Source organism: Pezoporus wallicus, unplaced genomic scaffold, assembly GCF_028554395.1.
Source record: "Pezoporus wallicus isolate ANWC-B61680 ecotype Strahan unplaced genomic scaffold, APGP_CSIRO_Pwel_v1 contig_9449, whole genome shotgun sequence".
NCBI classification, from domain to species: domain Eukaryota; kingdom Metazoa; phylum Chordata; class Aves; order Psittaciformes; family Psittacidae; genus Pezoporus; species Pezoporus wallicus.
Genome location: NW_026641531.1, coordinates 222,620 through 239,618, shown reverse-complemented (window position 1 = coordinate 239,618; position 16,999 = coordinate 222,620). Strand labels below are relative to the sequence as shown.

The window sequence follows — 16,999 nt, the reverse complement described above, 5'->3', positions numbered from 1 at the left end:
CCTCACCGAGCGGCACGTTCCCGCTCCGTGTCGCTCAGGCGGCACCCGGGGCCCGCCCTCCGCGGCCCCTCTCCCCGCCCCTCGCCGCGGGTCCCCTGCTCGGCGAGCGAGATGCGGCTGCGGCCGGTGGTGCTGGTGCTGGCGCTGGGCCTGGCTCCGGCCCTGGCCGCGGCGCACGAACAGCACCGCGCCGACTACGACCGGGAGGCGCTGCTCGGCGGACAGGTGGGGGCCCGGCCCGCGGGAGGGCGGGCGGGCGGCGGGAGCGGGCGCAGGAGGCCTTGGGGCGGGCCTTGGGGCGGGCAGGGCCCGCGGTGACGCGCGGTTCCTCTGCCGCAGGACGAGGCGGACGAGTACGCGCGGCTCAGCCCGGAAGAGCAGCAGCGGCGGCTGAGGGCCATTGTGAAGAAGATCGACTCGGATGGGGACGGCCTCCTCAGCAAGGGTAACGGCGGCCCCGGGCGGCACATGGCGGGGTTGAACCGGGCCGGGGCCGGGCTTTGTCCGCGCTCCGTGTCTGGCCCGGTGCCCTCAGGAGGAAAAGACACGGTGTGCCCGTGACACAGCCGGTGACAGCTGTGCTGTGGGGAACCCCCGTGAAACACCCAACAGCCCTCCAGCTCAGTGCGGTGGGAACACCGGCAGAGGATGTAGGCACAGATACATGCACAGAGGATGCCTCAGTCCCTCGCACTGCTCTCGTAGGCGGTGAAAGCAGCCCAGGAGAGCACACAGGACTGGGTTAGTGTGGCTCAGAGAGCAATACCAAGTTAAAAGTGCCAGCTTTGTGCTCGTACCTGCTCCTTGCGCATCTGAAGCCACTTTGAATCGCGTGGATTTCTGTGTTTGAAATTTGTACATGCGTTTCAGTACCTGGTGACACTGAGGGATCGTATATTCGTTCCATCACAGTGTAGTGTCAAGTGTCTCTTCCCAGACAGGTTTTTATCAGTCAGACCCCTGAACTGCACAGTAACTCTGGCCCTTCCTTTCAGTACATCGTTCTGACACTTTTTATTTAAAAACTCACTATGAAAATGGATTTTTGGTGTTTTGCTGTGACTTTGACAAAAATCCAGAGTCTCTCAAGTGCACACACACAGAACAAGTAGAATCCTTGTTCAAACGCTGGAACAGTGATCTTTCATGAACATGATATTAAACATGCAGGAAGCTTTCTAGGTGAGAGGATAAAATACGGTTTTAAAGACAAGATCAGCTACATCTCTTGATGTCTTTCACTTCATATGCTGAAACTGATCAACGGCACTCTTACTTCAGTGTTGCAGCCTCTGACTGGGTAGAGGTGAGGCAGTACGTAACTTCAGTGGGCTAGCTTATCCCTGTAACAAGCAACAGGCAGTTCACAATGGGAAGGCTGTAAGGGAAGAGGTCTATTTAAAGTGTAGGAATTCCACCCATCCTCCATGCTCATCTTGTTCTCAGTCCAATGGAAGCTTGCCTTCCCCTCACTTCCCAAAAGAAAACTTGCAGTGAAATGCATTTTTACACTAAGGAGTTTATAGTATTGAAGCTTTTTCGGCTCATTTGTTTCTCAGTGTATTGTAAAACATGCCTTGAGAATTTCTCATTAGTGGTGTTTCGGGTTAATGGCACTGGACATGACATGTTCGGATGGCTGTGCCTCTTGCCTTAAATGCTGGGAATAAAACCATGCTCTAAATTAGATGTTGTCCATCTTTAAGCCGTGTTGCAGGTTCTTGTGAGGCAGTGCTGGTTTTGTGCACAAGCTTCAGCACAGGCCCTGGCATGCACGCCTCTGCACGCTCAATCAATTCACAGATTCTGTTACAAAACTGGTTCCTTTGCTAATAGAAATTCAGTATGCAGAGTGTATTTTTAAAAATCTCTTGCTGCTTTTCAAAGACATTTAAATAAACCTGGTAAAGTTGTATGGAAACTTTCACGCTTCTGTCAAGAAGGACAATAAGAGATTTTGGTATCTAAAAACTGCTATAAGATTTTTCTTAAGTAGAATTGGGGGGGGGTACTCTAGTAGTCATCAGGGCTCTTCAGAGCAGGATAGCAGTTGAGTTGAGTTAGCTGTATGCTAATGCAGCAATTGCTAATTGCTAATGCAACCTTGCAATGCAGAGGAAGTTGTCTACCCCTTCCAGGTACATGAGGGACAATGTTCTCCCCATCTTCTTTAAAGGAAGCAACTTTAATGTGTTTTGTGAATTCATCTGTATATCAAGCTTTATTTTCACCACATTTCTATGAAAATAAGTAGCTTAAAAGCATTGCCAAAATACATAAGGCCTGATTTTGCCTTAAGGGAAAATATCTGTCAATATTTTATTTTGGGTAACGAAGGCCACAGCAGTGAATCTAGTTTTATGGCAGTTGGTGGAGTTTTCAGAGGAAACCCAAGACTGATGGGAACAATGATTTCTTGGGGTACCAAGTTATGTTTAGAGCTGTGTGTTTAAACCATATTCAGCATCATTTCCATAAAGCCCTGAAGACAAAAGAATAATTAAAAGCTGAAAGGAGTGACAGTGTTGATTGGCTTTGGATTTGAAAGGCATGGCCACAGCATCACTGCAAGCTGACATTTTTGTCAGCAGTCACCAAAAGGGGCAGGCTGCTGCTTCCCTTGTCCAGGTCCCAGTGAGCTCAACAGGGGCACTTTCTCAGCTGAGAACTAAGAAGTTTTCAGTGATGCACTCTGCTTTGCAGCTCTATGAACACTACCTGTAATCATTTTTTCCTGCCATTCCCCAGGTGTATCACGCTTTTCCTGGCAGCACCTATAAAGGCTGTATTAAAGCCACCGTGTAACTCTAGCCTAAGGGTATCAATGGGGAAATAGTACTACTAAAGTAAAACTGAAGCTGTGATCTATTCTCTCATTCAGTTAACTTGGAAAAGAAAGCCATAGCATAAACAGATTGTTTTGCTTTAAATAACCTCTTCCCTATATGCTGACATCTGATTTGCAGAGTCTGTTCCAGACTGAGCAGACCTGTGGTGTCTTTTGCAGTTTTTATAGTGCAGATGATCCTGATTTTTTACATTTTAGTATTTTTTAATGATTTTCACAGATGAGCTGAGCTCCTGGATACAGCAGTCTTTTAAACATTATGTTACACAAGAAGCCAAGCAACACTTCAATGACTATGACAAAGATGGTGATGGATTACTGTCTTGGAAGGAGTATAATATGCAAATGTATGATCGTGAAATTGATTTTGATGAGAACTCTGTCCTGGAGGATCAGGAGGAAGAATCATTTCGACAGGTAAAATGTTTCAGCATCAGTTTCTATAAGCTGCTGGTAAAAGGCAGCGATGTTTGTTTATGGTGATGGAACAAGATGGGTAGAGAAACCGTGGCAGCTGGCACATTGTTTTAACACTTTCATCCATCTGAGATAGGGGAGTAATTAAAGGAGAGTAATGGAGTATTAAAGCTGCTACCAACAAAATGAAGATAGAATGAAATCGTACCTCTGGAGTATATTTTGCTAGCTGAATGGAGTGTAAGTCTATTGACAGTCTTATCACAGAGCACAGCCTCCAGCCATCTTCTTAAAGCAAGATGGCAACCTGGTAGGCTGGGTCTGTAGCCTAACCTGTGTCCTGCCTTCAGCAGGAGCCAGTACCACTGGTGTTGGAGGTAAATGAACCCTTGTATTCCTTAACCCCCTTTATTGCACTGTTCTACCCCCTTTTCCAGGTATTTCTCAAGCACCCAGTGTAGGGTATCAGTGTTGTCTGCTTCAACGCTTTCTGTCCGTTAGAGACCCACAGAGAAAGCAATAGCAATTCAGACATCGATATTCGGACATTGACTCCAAACCGATCAATAAAACTGGATGTATATGGATTAATCTCATTTGTGAGAGCAGATGCTTAAGAGTGGAAACAGAGAGGCAGGGAGGAAAGGTTCACCAAGAATCACCACATAGCAAAACTTGTTTCCTTTCAAGTTACACATTTATAGGCATACCTAAATATTTCCCAGAAAGGGAATAAGTGAGTTTTAGGCTATTCTGGCCTGAATTTTGGTTTGGTTTTAGAGTTGTTGGTTTGTTAGGGGTTTGGTTTTGTTTACTTGTTTGTTTTTTCCCTGTAAAGATTACTTTGTTTTTAGTATAGGAGATAATACAGGATGTTGGCAGAAGTGAAACTAAAATGTACAATGGACAGGGAGGAAACAAACTGTAAAGCTTTGGAGGTCACTTCACTGAATAATTACATAGCTTATAAATAAAACAAGACTTCAGGTGGAACTAGCAGTCAAAATATTGATCCCATGTTTGAGATGCTGCAATGATGTCTGTGCTGAGCTAGAGCTCCTACTCTTACACTGTGACTGCTTTCTAGGTTTTCGTGCTTGCTGATTTCTTCAACATATATTGTAAAGACCAAAACTGGCAGATTTGTACAAGCATCGTGTGTCAGCCACCTTCAGCCTTTTCCTTACAGTTGGAAAGATCCTGCTGTAAGCAAAACGTAAAGGTTACAGAGCACGGTATTGATTTAGCATTGGCATCAAGTAGACATATAAATTTACCAGAAGGTGGCAGCCTTGTCCATCACTGCTCAGAAAAGCCCACTGAAAACCACACTTTTTCCCTCAATAGCTAAAGTTTACGCTGCAGTTCAGTAGTTCCTGTGGTCAGTCTGTCTGAATTGCCTTCCTTTATAAACCCCAGCTAAGGACAGCTTTTGTTGAGGAGTACATTTAGTTCTTTTGTAGAATAGTTCAGGTGTTACAGTTATACTTTATTCCTTACATCTTATGCTCTGTATTACTCAGGTTAGCCTGATTTTGAGAGAAGTGTCTATTAAACAAGGTATAAACTAGGAAGTACAATTTCAGATGGTTGTTTGTGGATATTATTTAGTTTTGAAGAGTGTGCTGATACCTGTAATTAGAACAGGTTAGAGAAGTGATTTTGCTTTGAAATACTTTGAGATGTAATGACAAGAGTCTTGTGTTAAAGGAAGCAGTCTGATGCTTCAGCACTTAAAATGGCTTCAGAAAAGACATTTTACATATATGGTATTTCAGGACCTTCTTAGAACTACAGACAGCCCATGAGATATAGATCCAGAAGGTTAAGTGTCCTTTAAAATGTAAATTCTGGAATTTGCAGTGGCTACCATTAATGGTAATCATTGTACTCCACTAGTCCAGTTTGGGAATTGGTGACTTTTAGAAGAGGAAGCAGATATAAAGACAAGGGTTGGTCTTTTCATTATCTCCCTTTTGTGTTTTCGAAGTCCTGACTGAGAGTGTGTTTTAAATGTCTCCTTAAATTGGAATAAAGGAAGTTTTTATGCAGTTCTTAGAATAAAACTACTTCAGTTAATAATGCTCTTCTTGTTGCTCTGGATGAGCTCTTTTTAGTGAAAATACAGCATCAGTAGAACACGAGTAGATGATGTGAAACAATTAATATTCTAATGAGCTCACAGCCGGCTATTATGATGTTGTTTTTCCTTTTCATTAAGTACTCTAACTAAATCTATTTTCTAAGCTTCATTTAAAGGAGAAAAAGCGTTTTGAGAAGGCTAATAGAGACAATGTTCCTGATCTAAATGTGGATGAATTTGTTGCTTTTGAACATCCTGAAGAAGTGGAGTATATGACGGTAAGATGCAGGGGAGTATCTTTATCAGCCTGCATCTTTAGATGCAACATCTCTTTAGTGCATGTGCTCAGTCCCAATACTCCAGGAAGTGTGTTTTTGAGCAGTTACGTGTATGGCTTTTACAGACCAAATCAACACTCAGCTAATGTGTGGTGCCTTCAGTTTCATGCCTAGTTCAGAGTTCAGTTTAAGCTAGGGAGATTCACAGGAAAGATTTCTTTGCAAAGGAAAACTGCAAATTAGTGAATACATCACATGAAAGGTGGAATGAGAGGACACAGCTTTGCACAAATCCATGTTTCTCAGCTGTTTGTGTAGTTCTGAATTATGCCGCAGGATTCCAGCTCTGTGGACACCTTCCAGATCTGGTTTCCATAAAACCTGGCAGCCCAAACTCTTAAGAACACATCTGCCTTGATGCACAGGAACCACTTACTGGACTAGTCTGTGGAAAACAGAGAAGCAGATTTGCCATGAGGGAGTCATTCCTTTAAAGAACACCTCTCTGCTCTGAAGTCATTTATTGCTGTTTCTCTTGATTACAAGTTGCTTCTTTTTCACAAATTGATTATTTTGCTTTTCCTGTGTATGCAAAAGGACTTTGTCATTCAGGAGGCTTTAGAAGAACATGATAAAGATGGTGATGGATTTGTTAGCCTGGAAGAATTCCTTGGTGATTACAGAAGAGACCCAAGTAAGGAAAAGGGGGGGTGGGGAGGGGGGTAGGGGGCGGGCAGGAAAGAAGGAGCTAACAGAAGGTTTTGGAATGGGATAAATTGCATGCACCTTTATTTTCAGCTCTTTATGTCTCCACCTACAGATTCTGAGTAACATTATCCTGTCTTTTAGAATAATTCCGTTTCCTGATACTGGGCACAGTGGCTCATTATTTCACTCTGCCCTGTATGTGCTGAGCAGTAGTTTGCATATAGCCCATTCCACTCTTTTCCTTGCAAGTTACTTCGTGTAACTGAAAGCCCATTCCTCAGCACTAGGTACGCAGCTGAAGTAAGGCATGGTTTTGGTAACTGAACTGAAACCAGCCAGCAGGAATGAAAGGTTAAACTTCCCTGGTCTTTATCAGCTTAAGAAGGCAGCTGTGAGCCCTGCTTTAGGAGGACTGAAGCTATGTTTTAAGAGAGGTGGAGGGGAAGTGTAAAGAGCCCAGTCACTGGACCAGATACCAAAAGCCCGTCTGCTTTCACTTGTTTCCCTCACTCTTGCCCTTCCTTAAACTTGATCTATTCCTTCTTTAGCAAGAAAAAGGACACTTATCTGGTGTTAATCAGTCCTTTACCTATATTGCTAATAGATATATTATTTTCTATGCCGTATTTGATTTGCTACAAGATAGGGCAAATAACTCCTCCAGTTCCAAAAAGACCAGTAGCTTTAGGCATGTGGAAAGTCTGCTTGGTCCTATGGAGTGCTAGTTCCTAGGGGTGGACTAACATCCTAATTGGGGAAAATGTTTAAGCCACATGAGGATATGGAGAAACAGGGGGAATAGGCAGTTTTTATTCACTCCAGTGAACCCTGGAATTTCACCTTTTGTAACTGTCTTTATTTGCCAGAGCCAGTAAAAAACAATAGATGTGTGATGCAAGTACAGAGATCTTTTATCCTTTTTCCTGCTCAGACTTGAAAAAAGCGTTTCAAGTTGTTGGGAAGGAGTGAAATCGTTGCTAGGGCCCTTGCAGTAAGAGAGAAGGTGACAGCTTTGTCATTAACACATTTTAGCAAGAGTTCAGAATCGGCTATAACTGTAGAAACTACTTGAACTCTTCTCCAAACAGCCATCTCTCCTGCAGACAGTGTTCCTGCAGTGCACTTTAAAATGACTTAACAAACTACATGATGGGTCTGGTTTCATAACTGTCTTGTGGCTTTGGGCAACAGCGTGTGGTGAATTGTGACATTAAGGGATAATCTACTTGCAAAACTAGATGTTAGAAAGGAAGGAGAGAGACTTCACTCTTCTTGTGCTTTTATAACAGAAACCTAATTATAGTTGAACTGTTATTTACCTGCTTGTGATGCCAACTACTTTGGACTTTTATAAGGTTTAGGTAGTCTTAATTCCTGTTCTTGCTTGTCTGCAATGGTTATCAGATTGATGAATTGCTTATAAATTTCTCAAGGAGTTAGAGACAAGTTTAAGATTGCTGGTGAGGTGCAGGATGCAATACCAGTGCATAGGGTAAGTATGAACCAAGTCTACGAATAATGAACAGTGAATGAAATTGCTTTGGGTACATTCCAGGTATTTTAGAAAACAAACAAAAATGAGCCAGTAAGCTAATCTGAAAGCCTCAGGCTTGAGCCTGAGCTAATCAAGAGCTTTCCCTCCTCTGTTACCTGTCACAGATGGACTTCCCTTGATGTTAAAGCAGGGGAACAGGCAGTAGAATGTTATTAAAAACTTCATATGGCCTTAGAATTTCATAATGCCACAAAATCCTGCCAAACACTGCCCACCAGCTTCCTGGGACACTTGTTGATTTAAAGCTTTTTCCTACTTTCCTCCATCTGTTATGAGCCCAGATGACCAATGTCTGCGGCCTGTGGTACTGCTCACATTGCTGCTGTGTGATACTCTCAACATGGCATCTGCAACACAATTGCTGCATGCTCATGGGAGAGAGTAATCTTAACTCAGGGTAAATACTGCATATATAAGATAGCTCTGTCATCCACTTGAACTTCTTCCTACTGATGTGTCAGCTGTCACAATAAGTAGGAAACCATCTCCCTGGCAGCACACTCAATATAAAGTATGCTTTCTCCATTATCAATCTGGGTAAATGTGGAGATATTAAGATAAACAGTTCAGTTTATGGTAAACCTTGACTTTAATATCCTCTCAGTTCAATTGTAAATTTACAATGTTAATATTGCCTTAGCTTTACATTCTGTTCTATTGTACACAAGGAATTTTTTCATCTGTAGACAGCTGCATTTATTTAATCTCTCGGGACTGGTCGGTAAGGCTTGGCTTTATTCCCCGAAATCACTTTTGTGTTTTATGAGATTAACTGAATTTGAGAAAACTGAATATGAGAAAAAGTGAAAACATCTGCTTTGAGGTAAGGACCGGCTTTGAACTTGACAAATGTGTCTTACTAGCTGCAAGGGAAGATCCAGAATGGATACTTGTGGAGAAGGATCGGTTTGTGAATGACTACGACAAGGATAATGATGGAAAACTCGACCCTCAAGAGCTGTTGTCTTGGATAGTACCCAATAATCAGGGTATTGCCCAAGAGGAGGTATGTGTTTTAACTGCTGTTTAGATTTTAATTAATGCGATAGAATGATGAATGTATCACCACAAAATGATAGATGCATTTGGATTCATTATGTCTTAGTAGTTGAAGAAGAACGCTTAGGCACATCTTTGTCTATATTTTTAACCTTCTTTCAGTCTGGCAAAGAATGCAGGTCCTTTACCTGCTTTAGGCAAATCTGAAGTTCCTATTAATTACATGTGTGTAAATTAACAAAGTACTTTTCTACCTGTTTAAATAGCTTATCTGGTTTGACTTAAGGGTATGGTATTTTAGTCTGTTATTCTGTTGTAATTGTAGGTAAATCTAATGAGATACACAACTAAAAGCGGCTGTTGCCTACTGACAGCATCATTTTGAGAACAAAAATTGATTGTGATTCTTCTAACTGGATAAATCACCGTAATTTGTAGAACTAAAACCTTGTGTTTCATAAGTACAAGAAAATGGAAGTATTCTGTGATTCAAGATGCTGTGATGCAAACTTTGATGAGGAAGATTAAAATGGTTTAATCAGGGGTAGAATGCCATAATAGGTTGAAGTGGATTCTCATTTTAGCTGTCTTTATTTTGTCATAGCAGGCAGTAGAAGCGCTGAGTGTTCCAGAACAATCTATTTGAATGAGCAGACTTTACAGTCACCAACTGCAGTGGAGAGGATTTCTGCCTTTCCCCTAATAACTTTTAAGCTGAATTTGAATCTCTCTCCTTTGCACTGGAGGATTTTGGTGATAGAATGGCAGGAACAGTCGGTCTTCCCATGCCTGCTAGAGGCAGGAGACACTTGATGTCACACAGCACAGCCCATGTGCTGTGTTGGAGCATGTCATTGTTGAGGTCCCAGCTCTTCCTGCCTCTGCTCTTGGTGACAGAAAAAGCTGTGTGGTGAGCCAGCGGCGCAGGCTCTCCCGTGCCTGACTTTGGAGGAGGTTAAGCTGTTAGAGTGCTCTGGTGGTGGTTTTGTTAATGTGGATCTTAAGCCTTTGCTTTTTTTAACATCTCACTCTTGAGGCTGCTTGGTTCTGATGTCACAGAAACAATACTGTTAGAACCGACATGAATTCTGTCCGGTGTCGAGTCTGGTCGTGCCTGTGTTAGTTTGCTTGGTTATTTTGGGGGGCTTTTCATCAGTTCTTCCCTATTCATTCAGATGCCAGCTTACAGCAAGGCTGTGCTGTAGGAATAGCCTGGTTCTGCAAGAAGTCATCGTTTTATTTGTTTCTATAATGTGCCTTTTTCCCTCTCTCTTCAGTTAATGTAAGGGCTGAGTGAAGTCACCTATCACAAAGAGAAGGCAGCACTGATTTAAATCATAAGCTGAATATTGCAGTGCCATTTTGGCATTTCAGAATGATTTGAGAAACCTGGTAGCTAAATAACATAAAAATAGAAAAATGATTGTACATTCCATTTGCAGGAGTGGATATGTGTTTACCAAGATGTTTGTCTTAATAATCTTTTAGCTTTCACCATGCAGAGTGCTTTTAGAATCTGCTTGGCTGACGTTAGTCCCTGTTATTTTCCTCAGTGCTTTTTGGCCATGTAGTCAGCTTAAATGTAAGTAATATTTAATGTTTTAAAAAAGTCACTAAGCACTTCCATTGAGCCAAACCAATCAGAAAATGTAGGAACGGAAGGATTCTCTAAATCCTCATATTCATAAATGTCTGGCAAATACAATTAATCCCATGTAATGCTAGGACTCCTCTATTTCTCAGAAATAATAGGCGCAAAAGCTGCTGTCCTGGCTTGTTAGCTTTGAGCTATGTAATGCTTGTCAGTAAGCTACAAGTAAATTATTCTGGAATTGGGGTTTTTTTGACTGCTAAACTCCCCCCTTTTTTTGCTACCCAAAGCTGGAGTCCCTGTGCGTAGTTGGCTTAGCTTGTCCACGGTTGAAGATCACCATCAACTACTTCCCTGTTAAATTTCCATCATGAATTATAGCTGTGGGGCACTTTTTTTGCAAATGATAAATAGGGAATATCCAGCTGCAGATCTCTTGTGTGCACATGTGATGGGAAAGTGGGGCTCCATGGGTTCAGGAAGGAAAAGATGGCTCAGCAAAGCAGACACCTCCAGAGCTGAAAGTAAGTGTGCCAACAGCTTAACCTCAAATCAAAGAGGCAAAGGGAAACAAATGGAGGAAAGAAAGGCTCTGTTCTGCATGCGAACCCATGTCTAGCTTGGTACTAGTAATGGTGGTGCGGCAGGACTTGGACAAAGCCATTCCAGAAGCATTATTTGTAAGTGCTCACCTCTATTAACTGTGCACATGGTATTCCATTTATTTTAAAGGCTCTTCACCTTATTGAAGAAATGGATTTGAATGATGATAAAAAGCTTTCTGAAGCAGAAATCCTCAAGAACCAGGATTTGTTTCTTAACAGCGAAGCAACGGATTATGGCAGGCAGCTTCATGATGAACGTTTCTACCACGAAGAACTTTAGGGTATTTATTTTGTAATCTGTTTTTCTTCCCTTTCTTTCATTTGGAGCTTTTGTTAAAAGCACCCATCAGCTCTGTTGCAAGCTTGATGCTGTAATTACAGTACACTAATGTTTGTGTAAATAATTTGCATTCACAATTTAATTGCCCTCCTGCAGACTTCCTTGGGCCTGTTCTAGCCTTCAGCATCCATCTGAAATACTTACTTGCAGAATTATACAGCACTGGGAAATAAGTTACTTCGGGGTAGTCCTGTGTTGTGAAGAGTTGTTCTACTGTACTGGAGAGAAATGGAGACTCTAAATGATTCTGAGAGAATGCAAACCAGTAACTGAGTGACTACTATGATTTCTAACCAATTTAGTTGGGGCGGGGAGTGGGGAAGATGGGGGGATCTTTAGAGTCAGTATTAACTGTGTTTTACTTAATACCTTTGGAGAAACACTTAGATTAATGCCTCAATTGTTTTAAGAGGTTTCTACTTAATTTTCAATGGTTTCTATACTGTGTTTTATTGTATCATAAAACTTGCTATTTTTACATCTATAGACATTAATTGGTTTTGATGTACAATTTACAGCCTTAGCAATACAATGGTATTTTACAGTGTTAAAATCCTCTTTGTTTGTTGGATTAAAACTTCAAATATTCTGTCTGTCTGTGGTTTGTCCATTTATTACTTCCTGTGGGTCACCCAAAGCAACTCCTAAAACGTGAACAACGTCTGTAGTATACAGTGGCAACATTCTGAGCTTCTATAAACCAGAGACACGTCATCTCCTCCAGCTGCTAAAGAAGATTCGGAACAAGCAACGCGTGCATTTAGCATTTTCTGGACAAGTTTTCAAAAGCAATTGCCTTTGTTTTAATTTGCGATATATGGCACTTGAAAGCATCAAGGCATGGCGTATTTCTAGCAGTACCCTATCAGTTGAAAGCTCCACAATTACCATTCATAAAAGTGAGTACTGTCCCATTACGTGATTACTGAAAGAGTCTGAAAGGTTAATGGCACGACAGCTTCAATTTAGGAAAGAACAGAGATTTGCTTTTTATCTCCTAGGTGGTGACAGCAATGAGCTGAGTGTTCTAAACACAGACTGAGCCTCACAGCACAGCTTGCACGGGGCACATTAGGCAGTTTTAATTCCTAGATAACTAATTCCTGTAATGCTCCTGCAGCGTTCCTCTTGACTAATGTTATCCTTCCTCCCAACTCGCTTTTTAGTGAGTAAAAGTAACTAGTTCTGCCTTGCTTTTTTCCCAGTATACCAGCTCTTCATTATTCTCGGAACAAGCAGGAAATCCCTTTTGACGTAGGCGTTGAAGTCTCACCGTTACAAGGCTGGCAGTTTTGACTCAAAACAAAACTCCATAGGCTTTTGCTGTATTCTTTTAGATATCACAGTGATAGAAATTTAAGAGGCTTTTTCAGTTTTAGCAGTTGGGGTTTCTTTTCCTACTCAGATTTGTTTATTGCAATTCCTGGGAATATTTTATTGTATCACAACTATTGCCATAGTGATAGTGGGATCTGATCTTAAGTAAGGTAATTAAAATAAGGAAATGAAGCCTTTGGGTAGGTGCTACTGCCCTGGGCTTGGACTCGACTCCAGGTCATTCACTGGAGAGCGGTGATGTGTGTAAACCAAGAAGGAGAAGAGGTACAGCAGGACAAGTAAAATACGGAGCAGCACAGCATGTGTATGGTCCAGAGCTCAGAGTCAGAATGGTTTGGGTTGGAAAGGACCTTGAGATCTGTGGTTCTGTGATTAGTTCACACAGTTCAGACAAACTCACTGGTTAGTCCCACTTCGCACTGTAATCCTCCACCTCTTTGAGAAAACACAGACTGAAATATTTTGCTCCATCCTCCTACCTCAATAGCGAGAAACAGGAATAGAAAAACTGGGAAAAGCATTTGTAGCATTTGTGGGTTTTTGCAAACCTGAAATGCCAGAAATAGCCATCAGCTGAATCCCACTCGAGCCGGGTAAGTGCTTGTGCCTGAGGTTTAACACCGCTCAGGCTTGGTTTCCCACTGTCCTTACTATCAAAAGAAAGGTCTGTTGCTGGCTGTATTTTCACCTGTTTCTATATTTATAGTGAATTCCTTGTGGATTGTTTTTTCAACTTCTTCCTTTTTGCCGTGAGAGATCAGTGGGGCTGCTAAAATAACGTTCTCTATGATCAAGTATTGCCTTACGCCTCCATTCAGAGACCTTGGTACCCATCAGTGTGAGCAGCATTTATGCAGCACAAAGGATTGTGCTTTAAGTACCAATCTGTTGTGGAATTACCCTTTAATGGGCCTTTTCTTCTTGTGAGAATGGCACAGAGCACTTCACATGGGGCACTACCCTTTGCATAGAGAAGGTGTATTTACATATATACATGTAATATGCACGTTACAACAAGAACAACTGCTAACTTAAAACCAGCGTTGAGATCAGTGTTCACCTGAGATGTTTTTCTTGTCACTTCTAGCAAGCTCCACTTTTTCAAGGCAGAGGAAAGGGCAGCTTGTAGTTGGCGATGCTGCATACCCAAAGGAACTTGCAATACACTGAAAAATGAGCACATGTTGCCAAATTCTTTAGGTAGGATCACTTCAAACAGGATTATTTGTGCCTCCTGATCTGTGCAAGACAGGTCCCTGCTTTAATCTCCTGCTCCAAGTGGGGCCAACTTCAAAGACTGTTTGCATTGCCCAGGACCTTCATAGGCTCTCACTATCTCCATCATCTCTCGGGGCCCATTTCACTGCTTAACAACCACCACTGAGAATTCTCACCTCCGTCAGAGTTTCCCTTGCTGGAACTTGTGACTGTTGCCTCTTCTGTTGTGCACCTCTAAGCGGGGTCTGTTTGTACCAGTGCTGCAGTTTTGCTTGTTCTGTCACCCACTGTTTCCCTTGGGACAAGCTGTGCTTTTGGTAGGATGTGTTCCTGTACTTAATGTATGATCTGGAAAACTGCAAATCTGAGCTCCCTAACACCAATACTTCAGCTGCTCGCTGCCCTGTTAGCCTGCCTCTGTCCTCTGCACCTGACAGTTTTACATGCAATGTTTGGGTAGAAATCAAATTTTGCTAGATCCCTGCTTTTATAAACGGGAGGATTTTGGAAAAAGCAGAGGGATTCTGTTCTCTTCATTGAGTTTAGCTAGCGTTTGTTCCTCTGACAGTCTCTCTCACTTAGATATAGTCGAAGAATCATCCTAATGCATAGTCCCACAGAGCTGGGGACTGAATTGGGGATAACTCATTTTGAGGAAGAGAATGAGGTTATCTTGCCAACAAGAATGCTCAGTCTCCATGAGAAGCCCTAGTGGTTACTAGATGGAGATGGTGCTTTAACCTGCCTGAGGGGGGACTGAGATGGGCTCTTAGGCAGAAGCTCTTCCCTGTGAGGGTGCTGAGGCGCTGGCACAGGGTGCCCAGAGAAGCTGTGGCTGCCCCATCCCTGGCAGTGTTCAAGGCCAGGTTGGACACAGGGGCTTGGAGCAAGCTGCTCTAGTGGAAGGGGTCCCTGGCTGTGGCAGGGGTTGGAGCTGGATGCGCTTCAAGTGCTTTAACCAGATTTAATATTTGAATTGGGAATACTCTGCAGGTGCTGTTTACAAAGCGAGATCAGATGGAACAGGACAGACAACGTCAGTACAATGTGCTGAAGGAGGCTGCCTCTTCACCTCAGACCTCAGTGTATTGACAATGTGTCACCTAACTGTCACCAACTCTCTTTTTTAATTCCCATAATTCAAAGCTATGGTTTCAGTTCTGAATTTGATCTTTTGGGTTGGTTTTTTTTCAGACTGGCTATTTTTGGCTGTTCGAGCTGACCATATCCTGAACCATGACCATAGAACTTCCACAGGTAGAAGCTGCAGTCTAATCGAGTAAAGTCTCATTTCTCAGAAGGGGATTCTGAGATCACAGAACCCCAGAATGGTTTGGGTTGGAAAGGACCTTAATGCTCAGCCAGCTCCAACCCCTGCCACAGGCAGAGACACCTTCCACTAGAGCAGCTTGCTCCAAGCCCCTGTGTCCAACCTGGCCTTGAACACTGCCAGGGATGGGGCAGCCACAGCTTCTCTGGGCACCCTGTGCCAGCACCTCAGCACCCTCCCAGGGAAGAGCTTCTGCCTAAGGGCTCATCTCAGTCTCCCCTCTGGCAGGTTCAAGCCATTCCCCTTGGCCTGTCCCTACAGGCCCTTGTCCCAAGCCCCTCTCCAGGCTTCCTGCAGCCCCTTCAGGTACTGGAGCTGCTCTGAGGTCTCCCCTTCAGGAGCCTTCTCTTGTCCAGGCTGCCCCAGCCTGAACTGAAACAACTGCACTGTGACATTTCAGAGTGTTTGCAGTACTAAACACGCACATCGTTTATCTGGAAAAGTTTTGCTGTGTACAGACTTTCGGAAGGCTCACTCAGGTGCTCACCCTTGGTTTGCATTTCCACTCTGAAGAAAGAGCAGAGAACAATTGCTGATGTTTCTAAGGGAGCAAATATGCAGAATATGTGCTAAAACACTGAAAGAATCCAAGCTGTTGCCTCCCATGGTGCCAAACAATTCACTGTCTTACAAAAGCAGGGACGTTTAGTGCAGAGGCAGACCTGATGGAGGTGGTATGCTTTGGACAAAGGTCTGATGGGTTGAGATCCATAAAATGCCGTGATTTTTCACCAGTGTCTTTGCTGCCTTCGCTCTACCCAAAATGCCCCCCTGAGCAGCCGTTGCCTGTGTGCATACCCCTGCAGGCTGAATGAGGCAAGAGCATTTGTTTCCAAAGCATATCCTGAACTTGTGTAATGCTCCTGTGAACCTGAAGCCTGCTTTGCTTTCCAGCACTGTAGCATTCAAAGAGTGCTGAGAAGTGGAAAGCTCTTCAGCACTGCAAGTGTTGCCTACTTGGCTAATGAATATGCAGTACTTGCAGATGAGTAGTGATTTCCTTTGAATTAATGGGATGGAGAAAGCCAGTACATTGGTAAAACATGCAAAAGATGCCAGAGAAATAAGAACCATCTTTCTGCAGGTACCCGAAGTTCTGACAAGAAGGGAAGGTAGAAACACAACTCTCTTCATTTTCTCTCTCACAAAGTGGTTTTACTTCTCTCCAAAGAGCTGCCAGATACTGCCCGTGTTAATCAAGCCTCCTGTGACATTGCACTTGCCCACAGTTTCTCTTCTCCTGTTTTTGTCTTTGAAACACCTCCAGGGGTAAGGATGGGAGCTAACCCTGTTCAAACACGTACCAAGCACAAAATGACCCTGCATTGCTGTGATAGGAACAGTAATTTTAGGGTATACAGAGTATCACGATGATTTTAGAGGAAATCTATTCATGTTCTTCATAATTATGGCAAAGGCTGGGATTACCTTTCTCTTGGGTAAAACATCAGGGACTGGGTCTACCTTTCAGTGAATGGCTTTCAGTTGGAAGCTGATATAAAACACTAGAGAAGAGCACAGTCTATGCAATTAATCTTGATGTGAGCTGACAATTCTGCTGAAGCAAAATGCCAGCAGGACTGCCTGGCACTGTGGAACAGTGCTTTCGGGAGGGTGTTCAAATAGCTCCTTCTAAGAGAAGCAAAGGGAGTGTGCTTCAGAACCGGCATCACAGGGTCCGAAGAACAC

At 43.0% G+C, this 16,999-nt stretch overlaps 1 protein-coding gene across 2 annotated transcripts; it reads left to right on the top strand.

Moving 5' to 3' along the window:
• Nucleotides 1-12,017, top strand: RCN2 (reticulocalbin 2). 2 transcript variants are annotated; one of them, XM_057424147.1, is made up of 7 exons: nucleotides 1-225; nucleotides 340-445; nucleotides 3,069-3,265; nucleotides 5,513-5,626; nucleotides 6,224-6,320; nucleotides 8,753-8,895; nucleotides 11,212-12,017. In XM_057424147.1, the coding sequence occupies exons 1-7, from the start codon at nucleotides 112-114 to the stop codon at nucleotides 11,362-11,364; spliced, it is 924 nt and encodes a 307-aa protein (XP_057280130.1). In that variant the 5' UTR covers nucleotides 1-111; the 3' UTR covers nucleotides 11,365-12,017. The 2 variants fall into 2 exon arrangements, with proteins under 2 accessions (XP_057280130.1, XP_057280132.1); XM_057424149.1 differs by having other exon boundaries at nucleotides 3-225; nucleotides 5,525-5,626.
• Nucleotides 12,018-16,999: the final 4,982 nt, after the last annotated feature.

What these genes read in the sequence shown, in the direction of transcription:
- RCN2 (XM_057424147.1), top strand. Translation starts at nt 112, where the DNA reads ATGCGGCTGCGGCCGGTGGTGCTGGTGCTGGCGCTGGGCCTGGCTCCG. An exon ending in AGGAAGAATCATTTCGACAG is followed by an intron (nt 3,266 to 5,512) that starts GTAAAATGTTTC and finishes CTATTTTCTAAG; the next exon opens with CTTCATTTAAAGGAGAAAAA. An exon ending in AGGGTATTGCCCAAGAGGAG is followed by an intron (nt 8,896 to 11,211) that starts GTATGTGTTTTA and finishes TTTATTTTAAAG; the next exon opens with GCTCTTCACCTTATTGAAGA.